Source organism: Patagioenas fasciata, chromosome 5 (assembly GCF_037038585.1).
Source record: "Patagioenas fasciata isolate bPatFas1 chromosome 5, bPatFas1.hap1, whole genome shotgun sequence".
Classification (NCBI taxonomy): domain Eukaryota; kingdom Metazoa; phylum Chordata; class Aves; order Columbiformes; family Columbidae; genus Patagioenas; species Patagioenas fasciata.
Genome location: NC_092524.1, coordinates 30,895,051 through 30,913,803, shown reverse-complemented (window position 1 = coordinate 30,913,803; position 18,753 = coordinate 30,895,051). Strand labels below are relative to the sequence as shown.

Below are 18,753 nucleotides of genomic sequence, written 5' to 3'. Positions count from 1 at the left end.
CTACTGGGAATGAGGTCGCAAGCAAGGATTTAAATCCAGAACTGATTGTCTTTCAGAACCACCCTTCATCTAGTCCAGAGTTTAGGAAGACTCCATGTGATGGTGTAACACCTGCACACCACAAGGTTTCCAAAATCACCCTGATACTTGCCACCCCTTGGACTGCTATGCCTATCCAGGTGGTAAGAGAATTTAGAAGGAGTCCAAGTCCAACAATCTTTACCAAAACACATGATTCAGATATTGATGGTCCACCCTTTCACCCCATGGAGATTGGGCCTGGCCTCTCCTTATCAGTGAATCCAATTTGCTGCTCAGGATTGCTTTCTAGCCATTGGGCAAGATCTGGCTTAAGAACTTGCCAGGAAACATGCGCTCTAAAAAGTGTGTGCCCTGACAACCTTTTGACAAACATACCAGCTCACACCATGTCTTCAACTCATGGGGACACAGAGAGTGCATGGTGTCCATCTATCGCTGTCAACATTACGCCCTTTGGATCTGGGAGGAGAGTGGTGAAGATTTCCATTCCATTCTAGGAACATTTGCAAAGAGTTGTTTTGTGTTAATCAAGCCACATGGATTTCTTTATATATGCTTCTTGCCATATTCCCACTCCCTAGAGATGACTTATGGGACAATCAGAAAGCTATTTGTGTTCTGCTGTCACCAAGGCTGCAGCTACAGCTTGATCCATCCTGAATGAAGCTGAGCACTCTAATCTGATCAAGCACTTAACAAGTGTTTTAACTTTTAGAGTATTCTTGTCATCATGACATGCTCAGTGCTATGCATGTGCTTGCAGATTTCGCATAATTGGGCCATAGTGCTCGGCACTTGGAAGGTTCAAAACTTCAGAGCCAAGAACTGCTTTTCTTCTCTGCTCGTCTGTCTGGGACCTAGGACAAATCCTCAGTGTAGTTTTTCTTATATTTTTCTGTTTCGCTGTCTTCATTTTCTTACTTGTCAGATTATGCTAGATTTCTAGATGTTTAATTCCTGGTTTTGTGACTTTTAAAAGTAATACTTGTTTTCAAAACCCAAAGTATTTAAGTGGGAAGAAATAACTTTTTTCTTCGCGTTAGAAGAAGAGAGGTCCCACCCTTCCCTGAGGGACATGAAGGGAATTTAGTCTCCATAGCATCTCAAATTTGGATATCATAGCAAAGTTTCTAGCAGAGAAACTATGAGGAATTTAAGAGAAATTTAGTCTGCCTTCAGACAAATGTTTCATAAGTAAACACTTTATGATGATGATGATGATGTACGAGCATAGGATTCTGGTCTAATACTTAAAGGATAAGGGTCAAGATTGCAAATTTTGAAGAAGGAGGGGATAGGTGGGAGGAAGGGATCATAGCAGTTATGGGAAAAAAAAAAACACTGACTTCTGTGTTTTTCCCATATACATTTCCAATACCAGATAATTATATTCTTATGCCAATGAGAGAGTATGCACTGGGAGGGGAAAGGAAATTTTAAATACATTTAAAATATGAATTTTGTATCTAGATTGTGAGGTCAAGGGCTAATAATACGGTAATTTCAGTATGGTAAAAAGGTGTATGTATTTTTTTTTATAAACTACTGTGTTTTATTCCACTTCTGGTATGATACCTTTCATTTTACTGTAATCAAGCATAATACAACTTATTTGTGAAACTTATATAATCACGGTATTAAGCACATTTATTTACTTTGCTAACACAAATTTAATTTTTTTTCATTAATTCTTTTTTGTATTTACTTTTATCAGAAGTCAGTCAAATCAAACCTTGTTGTTACCTATCTGGACAAAAAATTTGAACCTTTTTTTTAACTGGACTTTGCATTTAGTTCTGCATTAACTTGTATGCAAGAGGTCTTGTGACAGTGTGGTTAAAAATATGCAATGAGCTCAGGAATAGCAAAAAACTCCAGTTAAGTAGGGTTAAAACCTCTGTTTCTGTGCTTTGTATTGTTAATAACTTGGCTATTTGTTACATGCTCTATTGCAAATCTCAAAAAGGGCCAAGTCCATTTTGTGGTTTTAGGCATCTTTGTAAGTCTTCATGTGCATTACATAGTGAGTGGTCAAGGCTTTGTTTCTTTTTGTGGCTAAGCATTAAATTCCTGATAATGAGCCATGATTCGTAACAGAAACAAACTTGAAATAAAGCTTATACCTGCTGTGTGCTGTGGGTCACCCTTCAGGTTACGTGAGGGGGGCCGTGCAGTGGTTTGTATTTGAAATCAACACGTCTGCTAAAGCAGGAATTTGGGGACCTGTCTAAAAATATGCCCTAAAGTGATGTAATTGGCCTCAGGCCAGCATTGTGGTGTGGGAGCCAGTTTCCATTCTGCTTTCAGATTGTTGTAACAAATGCTTAAATGAAAAAAAAAAGTTGCAGTTCTGATTCTAGCAATTGTTGTCATAAGATTTCTGCTTAAAAGACAAATGGGAAGTTTTTACCTCACCAGTTCTCCAAGTAACGCTGTTAGTGCTATCAGTGCTGCTTTCTTCTAAGCACATTGCCATCGCCTCTCCTGTCATGTGCACAGCCAGTTTGCTTTTACATCCATTTTCTTTGCTTTTACATCCATTTTCTTTTTGTGCACCACTTTTCTTTCTCACCTGGGTTCCCCAGAGTATTTGCACGGCCTTCTACCTAGAGTACCTGGTCCAAAGCTTTCAGAAGTCAGGAGGACTTTTTTGCACTGCTGTTAGAGCTGAAGGGATGGGGCTTTGGATGCTCGGTGTTATTTGTGTGCAGTGATTTTCAGTGAGAGGAAAGCGCTGAGCACTCCAGTGGCAGCTGCTTGTGACTCACCGTCCCACACCCCTGCTCTCAGATAATCTCTGGTCTCTTCTTATAAAGAAAGTAACCATCTTTACCGGTAGATGTCCCTTACCTCTTTATTCCACCACAGATGTATGAGGACAAGAACTAATGGCTGAACATTTCTTCAGGTATCACAGAGTTTGCAGTTTCACTGCTAACAATTACTAAATACAGGTCCTGGAGTGAAACGTGGAAAATTATGTGAATTTTCTGTTTCCTCAGGTAAATCTTTTTTGACCAAAAAAGGTAGATAATCCACAAAATATGACAAAAAAGCTACAATGTTTTAAAAGTAGCATTTAAAACACCAAAACACAGATGCAGCATGTGGGTCTACAGTTTGTGTACCCTGAACAGAAATTAGATTCAGCTGATAACTTTTTATTTCAGTGTTAGTAATGGCAGTGTAAATATGGAGGGTAATTATAAGTAGTTTAACAAAGCATTAGAGTATACAGACCTGGAGCCCACACATGTGGAGATCTTTCTCCACAAGAGCAAACCAAACCCAAAAACACTCTAAAAAAACCAAAACAAAACAACCAAACAAAAAACCCAACACAACAAAACAAAAAAAACCTGTCATAATTCCATACACTTGATGAGAAGGATAGATCAAAGGATTAAAGTTTGAATGACAGAATCTCTTCTGATGCTCGGCGTGGATTAATATAGAGCAGTTTGAACATCTGGCCTTGGTATTATATTCTTCTGTGCATTTTTCTGTATATGCAAATTATTCCTTTCATTAACTCCCCCCCCCACCCGCCCAAAAAAAAACGGGAACCAGAAAGTCAAGCCAAGTCTGTCTGTCAGTCTTCTTAGCTACAGCTGCCGAAGAGGGCCAAGTGGTGGCAGCAGTAACAAGGTCCATTGACCAGCTGGAGATCAAAGTGACAAAGTGAGGTAATGACTGAAATCTGGGGTCTCTCCAGGAAGATGAGGGTAGAGCTCAGACATCCCCCAAAACAGCTTGGACAGAGCTGGGACCAGGGCTGAGCCTCAGAGGGACCCCCGGGTGGGAGAAGGGGGGCTGTCCTGGGGATGTTCAGGGCTACCAGAGCCTGTTGGTACACTCTGACTCTGACAAATAGGTGTGGATGCCCATGCATGTAACACTTGCCTGGGAAGTCTCTCCTTCAGAATATGCCTTGGGTCATCCAATACTTCTGTCCAGACAATGAACATTGCTCATTTTCTCAAGTAACTGCTGAAGAATATATTTTCTCTCTGCTAAAAACCACCCTGTCAGACCACTACAGAACTTTAATGTTTTTCAAAGCATGAGAGGTCTCTCCAGATGTTATTTTTCATGTGCACATCTATGGTTTTAAGGCACAGATTTACTTCTGTTCTTTACCAGCCCTCTTCTGAAACTATGAGCAGTTGTGTTATTTCACTGATTCTATTCTGTTTCTTTCCTGCCTCTTAATTCTTTCACACTGTATCACTGATCTCAAAATCTTTTTCCATCTCTGCTAATAGCACTTTCGCCAGGTAGAGTTACTGGTTGGAATTTCTCATCCTTCTCCAAATACTTACCATTCCATGAGCTCACAGAATGGATTACACAGTGCTATGTCCCAACTAATAAATGCAGTCTCTTGTAGCAGTCTGAACTCCAAAAGTCTGTCAGGTCATATTCACTCCACTGTGAACCCAGTCCACAGGTCATTTTTGCTCATGTCCCAACAGGGCATTTGGGGTTTTTGTCCTGCTGTTGTCTCATCATTGAATAAGAGAAGAAACAGTGGGAAATTAAATCCACTGGAAAAGAATATGCTCCTACCGCCCTACAGAAAAGCTTTTTTTTTTTTCTTTATAATAGATAATCACATTTTTATATTATTTTGCATTTGACAAAAACTGAACGTAACAGAATGCATGAGAGAAGTAATTGGGCACTCAGTTTTCTTAACACCAGGAAAGAGTCAAGAAACAGAGGTCAGTTTCCTTAAAGCTGCATTTGTTATTTTAGACTTAGGTCCTTGGGCATTAGAGACTGACAGGACAGACAGTAAATAAAATGAATACAGGGAATTTGAAAAGATGGCTTGAAAAAAATAACAGAAGTAATGTACTTGGTATAGGTGCAAGTTGTGACATTTTTCAGCGACAATCAGCTGCATAAATACAGGATGGGGACAAGCTGGTCTGATAGCAGTTCTTCTGAAAAGTTTCTGGAAGCCTATAGTAGATTGCAAGGTGAACTTGGGTTCATGGTATTGTGTAAAAGATAAGCACCATACACAGATACACGCGGAAGATTTACAGCTTGGAACGTGCACATAAGCTCTCTGCTGTCTTCATTACCTTCACCCTGGCAGCCTTATTCCTTATTGCCACTTATGGCATCAAGTATTAGGAACCCTGTTTCAAAATGAGTACATGTGGAGAAAACCCAGAGGAGGTTGAAGCAAATATAAAAGGAATTATGTCATTTCTGTGACGAAAAGGGCAGTATGTAATGAGGTGAAGTGGTAGCAATGCATTTTCAGGCTAAATGTTTTTAAAACCTAGCTAACAGTAAAGGTAATGAAACACTGGGAATAAATTGCACAGGGGGGCTGCAAAGTCTCTGTTACTGAAAGTCTTCCAAGAAGGAATCACACAGATATCAGTTAGACACGACAGTGGTGATTTTGCTTTGGCTTACAAGGATGGCTTAGACCTCTGGAATTCACTGCCAGCCTTGTGACTTAGTGATTGCGATAAGCAGCGATGGGTCCCTTTCCTAAGCTGGACCTGTTAATGTGTCTCTTTCTTGCTTAAGACCTTGGAGCTCTACTATTTAATTTCCCATTTCAGTTGCCTTCTGTTCCTTTTTTTTCTCTCTGAACTATACTCTCAACTGCAGTGTTAGTACCTCTTCTCACATTTATGAATCATGTTTATGTGATAATTAATCCACTGAGAAAAATATTAAACTTTTTTATAGATTTATTTGAAAAGCAGTGATCTCGGAAGCTCTGTGGATGAAGTAGAGCAACTAATAAGGAAACATGAGGCTTTTGAGAAGGTTCTGGCATCACAGGATGAGAAGGTACAAAAATCAACAAACATTCTACTAACCCACAAGCTAGAATGTTTTTTGTTTTTTTTAATTTAATATGGCAACACATGAAAGTGCTGACAGGTGTGACATGCCCGATATGCTTGAACTAAAGAGAAAATGAGGAAGCTTGGTGAAATAAGTGGCAGAGCAGTGGAGAACAAGCGTTAAACACTCCATGCCCAAGTTCTGCCTGTATTCTCTTGCAGTAGACAGGAAAACCACTTAGTAAGTTGATAGTGGGACTCATCAGAAGAAATATTTAAAGCAGACTATATTGTATGCACGGATATCAGAAGTTTCTGCTTTTTTCATTTAAAAAAAATCAGCAGCTTTCAAAGCAAGTCTAATTATTTACATATTTGTACATTATTGTCTAATTATTTACATGTACATTTGCTATACAATGTCTGTATCAAATTGGCTAACCTCTTTGCACCTTTGCAATAGATGCTGAATTGCACACCTGCATGTAAAGGAACTTGCCTGGCTGGTGGCCACTGCTGAAATTCATCCAGGCTGGGGCAAAACTGAAACCTGGGGCAGGGTTCCCCAGAAGGAATGAGCTCCCAGAACCCATGCCAGCTCCCTGCCAGGCTGATTGCTCATGTTGAAAGCTAGCTTCCAACACCTGATTTCCACAAAGCAATGAAATCTGGGAGATCGTGGGTGTCAGGGTTGCTCCATGATTCCTTGCACTGGATGATCAGTGGCAGAGGGACTCCTGGAGGTACAGCTTTAGTTCGTTTAAGTAGTCGGGGTGCTCTACAGACACCAATGACAAGGACATCATAGATGTAACATGTAACTTGTCCCTGCTATTCCTGGCTCATTCCAGAAAAAAAAGATAATCTTTTAGGTATGGAAAGGAGCCTGGTTTTTGTGTCTTTCACGCCACTTGGAACCATAGACGTCATTTCAGATTTGTTGCCTCCTCAGATGATGTCTCTTCAAGAACAGGCAAGCAGGCTGGAAAGGTTTGGTGGACTGGAAGGGCTGAAGATCCAGCAGAAACTGAATGCCATTCAGGAGAGGAAGCAGCAGATCAAGAATCTGTCTCAGAGTAGGAGGGAGAAGCTGCAGACTGCGCTTCTTCTGGCACTTTTCTACCAGAACTTGGAAGAGGTAAGAGGGTTTTGGACTGGGATGGGGGTAGAAGGCAGAGGATGAGGTTCTTGCCCTTGCCAAAGGATTGATGATCTACTCTGACATGGCAACTCCTGTTCTACCACACGCAAAGGGATAAGGGTCCCAATGCCATTGCTGTTACTATACCAACGTTGTGGCATTGTGCCCATTACAGCCACTTTACACATCAGGAGCTCTACTAAAATAAAACAAATAAAAGGAAAACTGCCAGCTACTACCTTAGGTTTCTTTTGGTGGGAAAGAAAAGATATTTCAAATCAGGGCGAATACAAAGTGGAAAGCATTGTGGCAAGGGCACCAAGCTTTACTACTGACTGTTCACTGAAGGCCTTGAAAACAGTGCTGTAACTTAGCATAGCTCTTCAGCTGCTGTGGACTGGTCTCTGCAGAATACGTTCATCTCTGTCTCCTGTTGTGGCCTTAGTCCTGTAACTGAGTAGCTCTGCTCCTGGCACTACTGTTGGAAAGACATAATAGGTCAGTCTTTCAAAGGGTGGCACAATGTGTGTGATTAAAAAATGTGCTAGCATCTGGTGTGCTGGCATAAACAACACCACACAGGCCTAGAGAGATATTTGCAAACACTCTTACTGGGCTGGTATGCACCCCTTCTGCTGCTGCATCCCATGCAACATTCTGCATGGTTTAAAGAAAAATGGCAGGTACTTGTCACATCCCAGCCATGAAAAAGACACATGACCAGATGCAGGTCAAATTATGATTGTCACCAAAGTTGAATGATTGCCTGTAGCACAGCTTCTGCTGACAACTAACTTTTTTTTTTTCTTTTCTAAGAGTAATCTAAAAAATAAATGGCTGCTAAAATTCAATTTCAAGCACAATATATTTGGAACTCCTCCCTGCCCCACCAAAATAATCAAACATTTGAATACCCTCTTCTTGCCCACACTAAAGAGCCAGAGCTGCACGCTGTTTGGTTTTGTTTGATTGTTTGTTTGTTTAAAAAACTTCATCAGGAATTATTTGCACAGCCAAATATTAGCTTGTATTATTTGGCTATACTTTTTCCATCACATTAACCGATCTGCTGGTAATGGCCAGTCCACCTTGTGGACTAGCAGAGGGGAGTGAATGGAGTGGACAGTGCATTGCACGGTGCTAACGTTTTCAAAAGAGCGATGTACCTTTGATAGAAAGGTCACAAAACTGCTAAATTCCTCTTTGGGAGAGAAACTGTCAATGCCCTCCTATTGATACAATCAACCCATTAGGTAGGAGTAATTACACATTTCTTCTCATCTCTCTGTAACTGTCAAATCAGTGCTTGGGCTGGGGTCCCCGTTCGTTCTTGAATCCCATACTTGTAGGAAAGGATCTAGCCCTGTATGGAATGATTGAATCATTTTGGTTGGAAAAGACCTTTAAGATCATCAAGCCCAACCATTAACCTAGCACTGTCAAGTCCACCTCTAAATTCAGCCAGGAGTTCTATAGGGAGTTTTTACTCTCAAAGTACCTACTCATTTACCTCACTAATCTAAATTAATTGCCTGCTGCTGTAGAACGTGAATGCCACCAAGAAATTATAAAAAAAAAAAAATATATATATATAGATCACTGTCATCATTTGAAGTCTCCTAGTTACTCTCTAGAAGCAATGACACAGAGAGATAAACACATCAGTACAAAGACAACACAGTCTGTGATCACTGATGAGAGGATGGAGAACTCAACATCATGTGGTCTGCTTAGAAGGCTGGCTGCTGCAGTTCATACCCTTTGCAGGACACTGGACTTCGTGTTTTCTGCACAAAACCCACAACTCATTCAGATCACATGCAGCTCACAAAATAAGACACAGTCCCCAGCAGTAGGAATAGGGTGCTTTTCTAGTTCCAAAGTGAGATAGGCTTATAGACTATCCTATGGTTACAATGTCTGTACCTCAGTGATAACATGGAAGGCAAATGACCTGGTTGCTAATGTATAAATATGTTTATTTATTTAAGTAATTGCAGAAGACAGACTGTAAAGTTGAAAGTTTTGACTTCTAAAGCTGGTTCTGAGTTTTAACGATGATTCTGAAATTTTCTCATCATATTAATGTCAATTAATTTTTCTTCCACCCTTCATACAAGAGAATAAAAAACACTTCTTTAGCTCAGAGGAGTGAGAGAGTTAGTTATCTCTAAATGTCTTGAAAAGTCACATCCCTTTATATGCTTTAAATATGTGTTATTAAAAATAAGTGTCATTTACAAAAAGCTTGTGCTCTTGAGTTACAGTAACTGATATTTCGAAAATATAGGTTTCTAAATTGATAGTGCCCACATTTTTTATGAGTCCCAACAAAATAAGACTAGTCCCATGTGCCTGCACTGAGCATAAGACTAGTCTTACTGTTGTTTTCAATAAAGTGAAAACACCTATCCAGACAACCATAAATCTTTCCATGGAAAAATCTTGGGACAACAGATCAGCCTTGCTTCACACCTGGATGCGGACATGAGGCTCACTCTCCAGAGCCATCCTAAGTAAGCCTTAAAATAAACCAAGCCACTAAGAGTGCAGATGTGTTTTGTTTTTTTTTTTTAATGGCTTTGTTCAGTCTGCCGTTAAGCCATTGCTTATCAAGTAGGAGAGAAATCTGCCTTGAAGTGGCTGTATACAGGGGATTCATTCGTTTCTCATCCTAACTGTAGGGATCAGCCTCTCCCAGCAGATGACAGTGTGCTGTCCTGGGCAACTTCGACATCAAGGTCCTGTTTGAGTCTTTAACTGTGCTTTGGAGAGGGACTCTTACTGCAGAGCATGCTGCTAGTCAAAGCTATTTCTGTTATTGTTTATAGAATTTCAGCAGCTGAAGCAACACTTCAAATCATTAATTAACTGAGAAAATCCTCCAGCTGTCAAGTCTGCTGTGCATGTAGCACAGTTCCACAAGGACAGCCAAGATGCTTTGAAGCTGATAAAGCTGGCTTCAATTTGCTATTCTTGTGTTGTCAAAACATTAAGTTACTTCAGTGGTCTGAGGACAACAGGATCAGTTACAACTTATGTCAGATTCTCAGTTCTTAGTGTATTGATGGATAGAAAATGTTTCCTTCAGTGCTAAAGCCTAGCAGACTTTAAAGGAAATTGTGGAAACCTCACTATCCTTTTGTCAATTTTATTCTGCATATATTTAAATCCCCTCAAAAATAATTTCCTAAGAGAAACACATAACCCTTGCTCTGTTAGTCCTCATGGTTCTCTTGGTTGTCTGAATCTGATGTTCCTGAATAGACTTTTTTGACTTTTATGAAGTGTAAAAGCAAATAGAGTTGTATTTGCCTTCAAATAATCTGAGTAGTGCTTGGCCCCATCAGTAAGGCTTTATTTGCTTTGCATTTTCTATCTAGGCCTCACAACATCACTGAGATCAGGAAACGTTAGTGCTGGTTTATATGTGAGGCACGTGAGAATTCTTAAGAACCTTAACCCAGCTTACAGATAGGTCAATGATAGAGATAGGAGGTGGAAGTCAGAGCCCTAAATCCAAGGCACAGCTGTCATAATCTCATTTTAAATATGTCTGCCATGTCAAGGCTGTATATCTGCTCAATAATTCTCTATATCTAGTACAGAATATTGTATAATCTGTTTACAGTTTGTGATAAAATCTAGGATATTCAAGGAATTTTTCATTATACTTGTGGTCAGATAAAAAGTATTTTCATTCCTACCTGCTTTTATATCCTAGCAAGTAGAATAGTTCAGAAACTGGAGACCCACCTTGGCTGTCAGCTCCCAGCTCAGTCTGGCTCACCCAGGCCTAGGCAGGTGCATAGAACAATGACATGTCCTGGGAGGAGGCCCCAGGGTGGATGTCATGCTGACTCTGATGCCTCACACTGCTGCAGGCAGAAGACTGGATCAGTGAGCGCACACAGAAGTTGGAGGATCCTTCCATACAAGACCTCAGCAATCTGCAGGACAAAATGAAACTGCTGCAGAAACATCAGGTCTTTGAGGCAGAGATTCTGGCAAATGAAGAAATCATCACAGCTGTTAATAAGGTAATTCACGCTGCTAGTGTTTTTACAGATTATTGCTGGTTATCCAAAGGAGGATGGATAGGTGGAATGAAAAGAAAGAATAGTTTCTCCACCACTTCTATATCAATCATCCTGCTTGTGTGACAAGAACCCAGTTGCAATACTATGGAAATGTAATCCTGTTAATTTACAACAGAGAGGTTTGTTAATTACTTTATCCAAGAAACTTCTGTCTTTCCATATTGCCTGAATAGGAAGATATCACTGACTTCTTCCTTGCCTGAGGTGATTACTCCCACAAAAGATAAATAGGATTTTATTCCCAATTTGCAAACATTCTTGTAGAAACTGGGTGAATCACATAACTGAAGGGTGCAATCATCTGTAATACCTCTTTTCATGCTCCCACTCTGTGAATGTCATTCTTAGCATGGAAATATCCCAGTGTTCATGGTTCCCTCCAGACATAAAAGCTTTCCAGCTGAGCAGTATCATTTGGGCAATAAGGATTTATATTAGTAATTTATTGTGCAGTCCAGGTTAGGGAAGTGAGAAGAATTCTTCTACAGAGGTCATGTAATGTGGTAATCACATTAAAAATCAATGGCAATGTTGATCTCTAATTTCTTATTTTGAATGTGAAGAAAGGAGAAGCCCTGTTATCAAGAGGCCACCCAAAATCAGGAGAGATCCGCCATCGAGTCCGTATGCTTCAGGAGCATTGGGAGAAGTTGAAGAGAGCTGTTGCTGCCCGTGGAAAGATGCTGGAGGACAGCCGGGACTTCCTGGAATTTCTCCAGAAGGTGGACCAGGTGGAAGCGTGGATCAGGGAGAAGGTAAATGAATTCTTGTATTTAACCCAAGCAGCATACTAGAGACTTGCTATTTAGCAGTGAACTTCTGATAAATGTGTCATCTTCCAGGACTTTTTCTTAGTGCCTCTCGCCTGGAAGAATCATGACATGTTCCAGAAATAATATGAAAGGAATAATTCAACAAATTCTGTAGTGTTTCCGTGCTGGTGTCTGTTGGATAGTATTGGCAATGTGTTCTCATGTAAAATGTGAACACGGAGAGATTATGATTATTGGTGGTTGTCTGATGTGTCTCTATCAAGAAAGAAACGAAAGCAGGCTAGAATGGAAGAGACTGAAGCATTTGGCAACTGGTATTCACTCTCCTTCTGTATCAAATCTGAAAGTTTCTCTTTGTGAGAGTGAAGTGTCACTTGATCCACTAAGTTTTCATTCAGAGATTGCTTCCATAATCAGTAATAGATTGGAGAGGGATGTGGGGCTAAGTCTTATAATTATCTAAAGATCAGAAGAGATTACTTCTGAAGGTGTAGGTCAGAGATTTACAGATACATCATAGAACTGCTTGCATCAGCACAAGCATTAGGACGTGCTGTGTTCTTGTACTCTTAGTCTGAATGTTTACCTGTCTGCTGCTTATTTCCCCAGGAAGTCATGATTAATGTAGGTGATGTGGGAAATGACTATGAACACTGCCTGCAGCTCATGAAAAAACTGAATGAGTTCCGTGGATCAACATCCGGGGTAAGAGGTGTTTTCCATGCACGTTCCTTGTGTGGCTGTAAGCAGCATTTACCTTTTCAGGCCGGCAATATATCCAGGTAGCAAATACAGTTCCTTACCTTGAGGAGGTGAAAGATCAGGGGGTAGGAAGCATTACCATTTTATAAGCCATTAAAATAGGTAGAATTTTCCCTTATTGTGCCTTCTGCTTTGGTGATATCTAAACAGAGCTGTCAGGCATTCAAGGCACAACCTAAAATTTTGAATTGGATTGCATTACATGACTGGATAGCTGGCTGTGTGAGCCTGAATTTGAGCAACTTTCCAGTTTGGTTCATGCAGTCCACAAGTCACAGTGAGTTCCACCCAAAGGTGAATTAAAAACGGTTGTTTCAACTATGTTTGTTTGAATCTGAAAGTTTGTCTTGTCCAAGTAAAAGCCTATAGAAAAAAATTACTACTTTCTTCATTTCCCTACTTTATTTCTGCCTTCCCTTTCTCCTGAGGATCAGTCAGGTTTCTCTTCATCCAAATGAAGCACATATATTTGGTGGACTTTGTTTATACAACACAGGTGGTAGGTCATGAATCATAACATTAATAATCAAACATTTAGTAAAATAGAGCAATGGTTTACACTTTGGATAGCAGCCATGTGATAAGACAACTGCACAGTTCACCTTTCTGTGCTGAGACCTCTGACCCTCTTTTTTGGTGCTGAGTTGTGCCAGCTGCCTCTCTTGCCCCCAGTGGTACGTGCTAATCTGGACACCAAACCTTGGAAATTCTGGAGAACGGGCTCTACCACAAGGGCCTCCTTGTCATGTGCTTCAGCTCCCACCATGAGAGCTGTGAGGCCATTGAGGGGATGCATTTGCAGCATCCTCTTGTTCTCTCCATTTGTGTGAACTGCCACAGTTGTGGACTAACAGGTCTGAGTGTCACAGAGGAAAGATTACTGTGCTGATTTGCTAGTTGGAAGCTGTGAGGAAGGTCTGGAAAGAGGTATATTAGGATGTCATGAGTGAGGCTTACTCTAATGTTCTCTCCTAATATACTTTATTCTTTGTTTGCCTGTTATTTTGTTGCCAACTACTGTTGTGGCAGCTACCATCTATTTCTGTTGCCTAATAGCAGAAGGAGACAATCCTCTTCTGTGCAAAGTACCAGTACAGATATGCCTGACACATGGGAAAAAAAAACCTGAGCTCCCTTTTCCAGAGGCCGACAGAATTTCTTGTGACAGTGCATTAGCACTAGGTTTGGGTAGAGAGCCAAACTACTCAAGCTTCAGGAGCAGAGAATGAGTGAAGAGACCTTCATTGGCCTGTCAGTCCTCACCAGCTGAACTGTGAGCTAAAGGTTGAAGCAAGGGCTCTGCTACAGGTTGTACCAGCCAAAAGGAGGATGACAAAAGAGACAGAAATAACCCAGCGTGCCAGTCAGCATAGGGAAGATTTTATGTGACACGAGAAACTTTTGGCTTTAGATACTATCAGCTTGTAGCCACCCCTCCTGCATCACTCTGAACATAACTCCTACAGAAGAGGAGTGGGACAGTGGTGCCTTCAGAGCTGATGCTTAGTTATGCAGTTTTTCATAGAGTGAAAATAGGTGATGCAAACCGAAGTGGGTTGATGCTGGCACAGAGTGTGCATCTCTCCAGTCTAGGTTTCCCCAGTAGACCAGTCTGAGATTGGGGTAGGGAGCTATCATCCTGCATTAATGGCTGCAATATTTTCTACTCATATCTTTTACATTGTGCTGCTGTTATTTCCTAGGAGAAGGGACTTCAGGGTTTCTGAAGACTATCTGACCCTCTGCTGGTTTCTCTTGTTTGCCTTATGGCTGTGTGTAAGAGTAAAGCACATATGGAAGCATGCACATTGGTATGCATGTAGCATAAATAAAATACAAATGGAGTCAATACTTCTATTAACAGTGTGCTGGCATCTTGCAGCTGTGCTTCTACTACACCAGTGATTAATGTCTCCCTGCCATGCTTGTGATTTATTGGTCTCAGAAAAACAGAGGGTGTTTTTGAATCTTGGAGCCATGCACAGTGTTTGCCATCTGTCAGGCTCCAAAAGAAAAAAATATTCCACTATAGTCCAGACTGAATGTGCAGTCTGCAAATATTATTCTTTCTATGGTATGTTCATAGGAAGCAAGTTGCCTGGAAAACTTAGCATACCTTTTAAAATGCAGTGATCTTGCTTTAGAAGAAAATGCAATGGCATGGGTTGTCTGAGTTTCTCAAGGCTGTACAGATTTTAAGCCTGTGGTCTACAGTACAGAAGACACATCTGGGGCAGTAGCCTATCTCAAAAAAAGATAAGCCTGAAAGCCACAAGTCGCTACCTGTTTGACAGAGGAACAATCTGCCACACATCAACTCTTCCACAGCAGCCACCTAGGTAACCAGCAACTGCACCTATGTTTCTTCAACCACAGAGCCCCTGCTGGAATGCCTGACTTAGAAATGAAGCTCTGAGGGTCCTCATCTAGACCTATAGTCATTGTTGTACCTATAGTCATTAATGTTCTTTCTTGCCTTTACTGTCTTCTCATCAGGGACTGTTAACCCCAGCAGTTGTAGTAGAGTAAACCCTATGTGTCTGATATGTTTGGTAATGAGGTAAAACTCTTGCTGCTGTTGTTTTTCACACCTCAGTGGAAAGCTCAGTCACAAGCATTTTGAACACATACCTCTGCTTCTTTTCTCACTTTGCAGGAGACAACAGTGGATGATGCTCACATCAGGGCTATCAATGCCCTGGCCATGAAACTGGAGAGACAGAACAAGGAAGAGACAAAGACAATATATGAGCGCCGGAAGCAGCTCAATGAGAAGTGAGTATGCTTTTAAGACTTCTGTGTAAAGCAAAAACAAGGGAGGAAGATTACGTGTCTTGAATTGAGATAAATGGAGGAATTGCAATGCATTTTTTTCTTCTTTAACATCATGACTACCAAACATGAGGCAGTGGAGTTGCCTTTCAAGATTCTCAGAGCAGTTAGCAGAAGGATTTCTATTCCAGCAGAGCTGAAGTCATGTTTCTAGCCTTGGAGGCAAACAGGCTGTTCCAGAGGACTTTACATACTAGATCCACAAGGCTAAGACACTTCCATCTGTTCACATAGTCGTACTGGTGAAGTGCATATTGTTTTGCTGTTTCACAGCCCACTAGCTAATAACAAAAACCATGAAAATAGGGATTGTAAAGTTACTGAGATTTTAAGGAAACTAGACTGGTGCATTTTAGCTTTTAACCCTCATGCCATCCTGAAAACTTGGAATAAATATAACCAGATAGTCTTGTCACAATAATGTTGTATCTCTATGTTGTGTCCCCTATTGTGGGGAAGTGGGGATCAACACAAAAGGTAGCTCAGAAGTCCTGTCTTTTTACTTAGATCTGACCATCATGAAACTCAGTTGTGGAAATCCTGACCTCTAAAATATATATCTAAAATATTCTTTTAAATAAAAGGTGGAACAGTTTCCATGGTAACCTGAACGCATATAGGAAGAAGTTAGAGGGCGCCCTGGAGATTCACGCCTTAATCAGAGAAATTGATGATATCACAGAGAGAATTACTGAGAAGGTGAGTTTGTAGATTTTTGTTAATTGAAATGGGAGAATGTTCTATTTTGCTAACAGTATTAAACCCAGGTATGCCAGTTGCTAGAGAGACACTGGGTATCCAGCAGTGAACTTTAATAATTGTCTATGAATCAAGTCTGCATCTCCTTCAGAGTGTGCTCACCCAAGTCAGTTCTGAACACCAAAAGCCAGTTAGCTGAGCTACCAGAGAGCTTTTTCGGAATTATCTATTATACTTAACTTGAATATAGCAACTTCTAGTGTTCCAAATTCAAATCTAGTTCATTCAACACTAGCTTGCTTATCTTTCCCTGCTGTGCAATGCAGACATATTAAATATGCAACTTTGAAAAGTTGTGTAAAAATCTTATTTGTTCAGGAAATGGAGGTAAAAATGCCTATCCTGGATTATATTTTTGAGATTTATAGAAGAAAAAGGCTACGTAAAAACTCATTATTTCATCCACATAGCTAATGATATTAATTTAACTGTAAGTCAGTGGGCAGAGACATAGTGGTACTACTTAAGGTTACAAGGCTGTTGGTTTGAAATTTTTATAATAACTTTTGCAAATTTATTTCTTCATTGCATGTCATTTCATTTCTGGTAGGATTCTGAGGATCAATTTTATTTTCCTTATTTTCATAAAATACACTTGAAAATTTCTGTGCCACAATTTAATTGGAAATATTTGGCTGTTCTGGTATACAGGAAAAAAAGGAGAAGAAAGCTTGGGAAATGCAGTGAACCATTCCTGTCTTTGATTTATATGTGAATGGCCGGAGGCACCTTAAGTAGGGTTACAACTGTTCAGACAGCTGTGAATTTTTGTTCCACCTCCGTAAGGAGTGCAAACGAGGTGCCCTGATGATATTTAAAAATACTATAAGAACATTCAGATGGCAATACAAGGAAGGGAGGGAGGAGATTATTTGAAAGAATTAAGATATGACCCATTTGCTTTTTGTCATCTTCACCATTTGCACATCCTCCAGAGTGTACTGATACAAGCACTGGATTATGGGAAAGATGTGGAAAGTGTGGAAAACCTGATTCGAAGGCATGAAGAGATGGAGAGGGAAATCAGTGTTATTAAGTCCAAAATGGAGGTAAGAAGTACGGAAGTATAGATGATAGCAAATGATAGTAATCAACCTCACAAGATGTTTCCTTCCATGTTCTCTTATGGAACAGAACACGATGGGCCTATGCTGCTGGATCTGTTACAGTTAGGACAGCATGGGCCTCTTGCTGCTGGATCTGTTACAGTTGATTTAATATTAGGATAGCAACCAGCCCTGTAGCCATAGAACTCTTGTAATCAGTAACCAAACTCTGTTCTTAAAGCTGACATAGATTTATGGTATATTCTTATAAGGCAGGTAACTGTAACCGAGCCTTATTCTTAAGGTGGACATAGATTTACGATATATTCTTTAAAGATGGTACCGTAGAAAATAACTGATAATTGCAGCATCTTTTAGATAGAAAGTTTGTGTTAGAATAGGTGTGGAATATGCTAATGGTTGTCAAGAGTGAAATGAATATGTATGTGACTAACTTGTATAATAAGGTATAGTCTGAATCAGCTGTTCGAAGCCAGCTTTGGGTGCGAACCCCTGGTTTCCCAGCGCTGAAATAAAGCACCGCATATAACTATGTCCGTGGTTATGTGTCCTGATTGCTAACATAGAGAATACTGGGGAAAAAAAAAAATAAAAATAGTTAATTTTTGCTTCTTGGAAACATGGTACAAAGATCAGCGTGACTCTTCAGATTCAGTAGTATAAATTGCACTACAATGCAGCACAGTAAAATACTGTGGTGCTTTATCCTGCTTTAGTATGTTACATGATATCTTCTTGATGCACCAAATCTAAGAATATAAATCCCTTTATAACATGTTGGCTGCTTTTCTGGCTCTCACCTACAAGCCAGATTAGACTGTCCTGTATCTTTTGGAAAGTGTTGAATCTAAATTCAAGTCTCCATCTTTCCCCCAGTTTCTATACTGACTTGAACCAAAATCATGACTCTAGTTCTGTTTAGAACTGAAATATGAAACCCACAATGCATGTAGTTTTCTGACATAGACATCAACACCAAGTTATAATTGCCTGCCTGATCAGCTCTGGCTTCTGTAAAATAGCCAGTTTGCAGACTAATCTTGAGCATTAAATATGAGTCTGAACTCCTATATAACTTCATATTTTTAATAAAAATGAATGTTTTCAGCTGAACTGCTGTAGTAGAAATCCTATAACAACCTCTCATGGTTTTCCCTGTTGGCCAGAGCGTTAAGCCTTTTCATGCAGAAAATATTTTTGCAAACTTTCTGTGAACTTTTTCTTCACAATAGTATGCAAAGGATGACAATATGTGTGATACCTCCACACATTGTGACTTTGTTACTAATTCTCATATGAACTGTGGGTGATTACTAGTCAGCATTCCACAGATAGCGTTAGCAAGGCTGTATGGGGGAGAGCTGCATGGAAACAGAAAGATGAGCAAAGTCTGGGGTTTTTTTTATGCTGCCACTAATACCATGTACAAAGTATAATGTATGTACTTTTCTAATGAAT

At 40.1% G+C, this 18,753-nt stretch overlaps 1 protein-coding gene across 2 annotated transcripts in view; it reads left to right on the top strand.

The window, feature by feature from the left end:
* The window catches only part of SPTBN5 (spectrin beta, non-erythrocytic 5), a 103,935-nt gene that overhangs the window by 54,103 nt on the left and 31,079 nt on the right, over positions 1–18,753 (top strand). For both annotated transcript variants that reach the window (XM_071809212.1, XM_071809211.1), the window contains exons 37-44: positions 5,761–5,865; positions 6,814–6,999; positions 10,887–11,042; positions 11,666–11,857; positions 12,485–12,580; positions 15,294–15,412; positions 16,054–16,168; positions 17,164–17,277. In XM_071809212.1, coding sequence (XP_071665313.1) covers positions 5,761–5,865; positions 6,814–6,999; positions 10,887–11,042; positions 11,666–11,857; positions 12,485–12,580; positions 15,294–15,412; positions 16,054–16,168; positions 17,164–17,277 — 1,083 coding nt within the window. The remainder of the gene's footprint in view (positions 1–5,760; positions 5,866–6,813; positions 7,000–10,886; positions 11,043–11,665; positions 11,858–12,484; positions 12,581–15,293; positions 15,413–16,053; positions 16,169–17,163; positions 17,278–18,753) is intronic.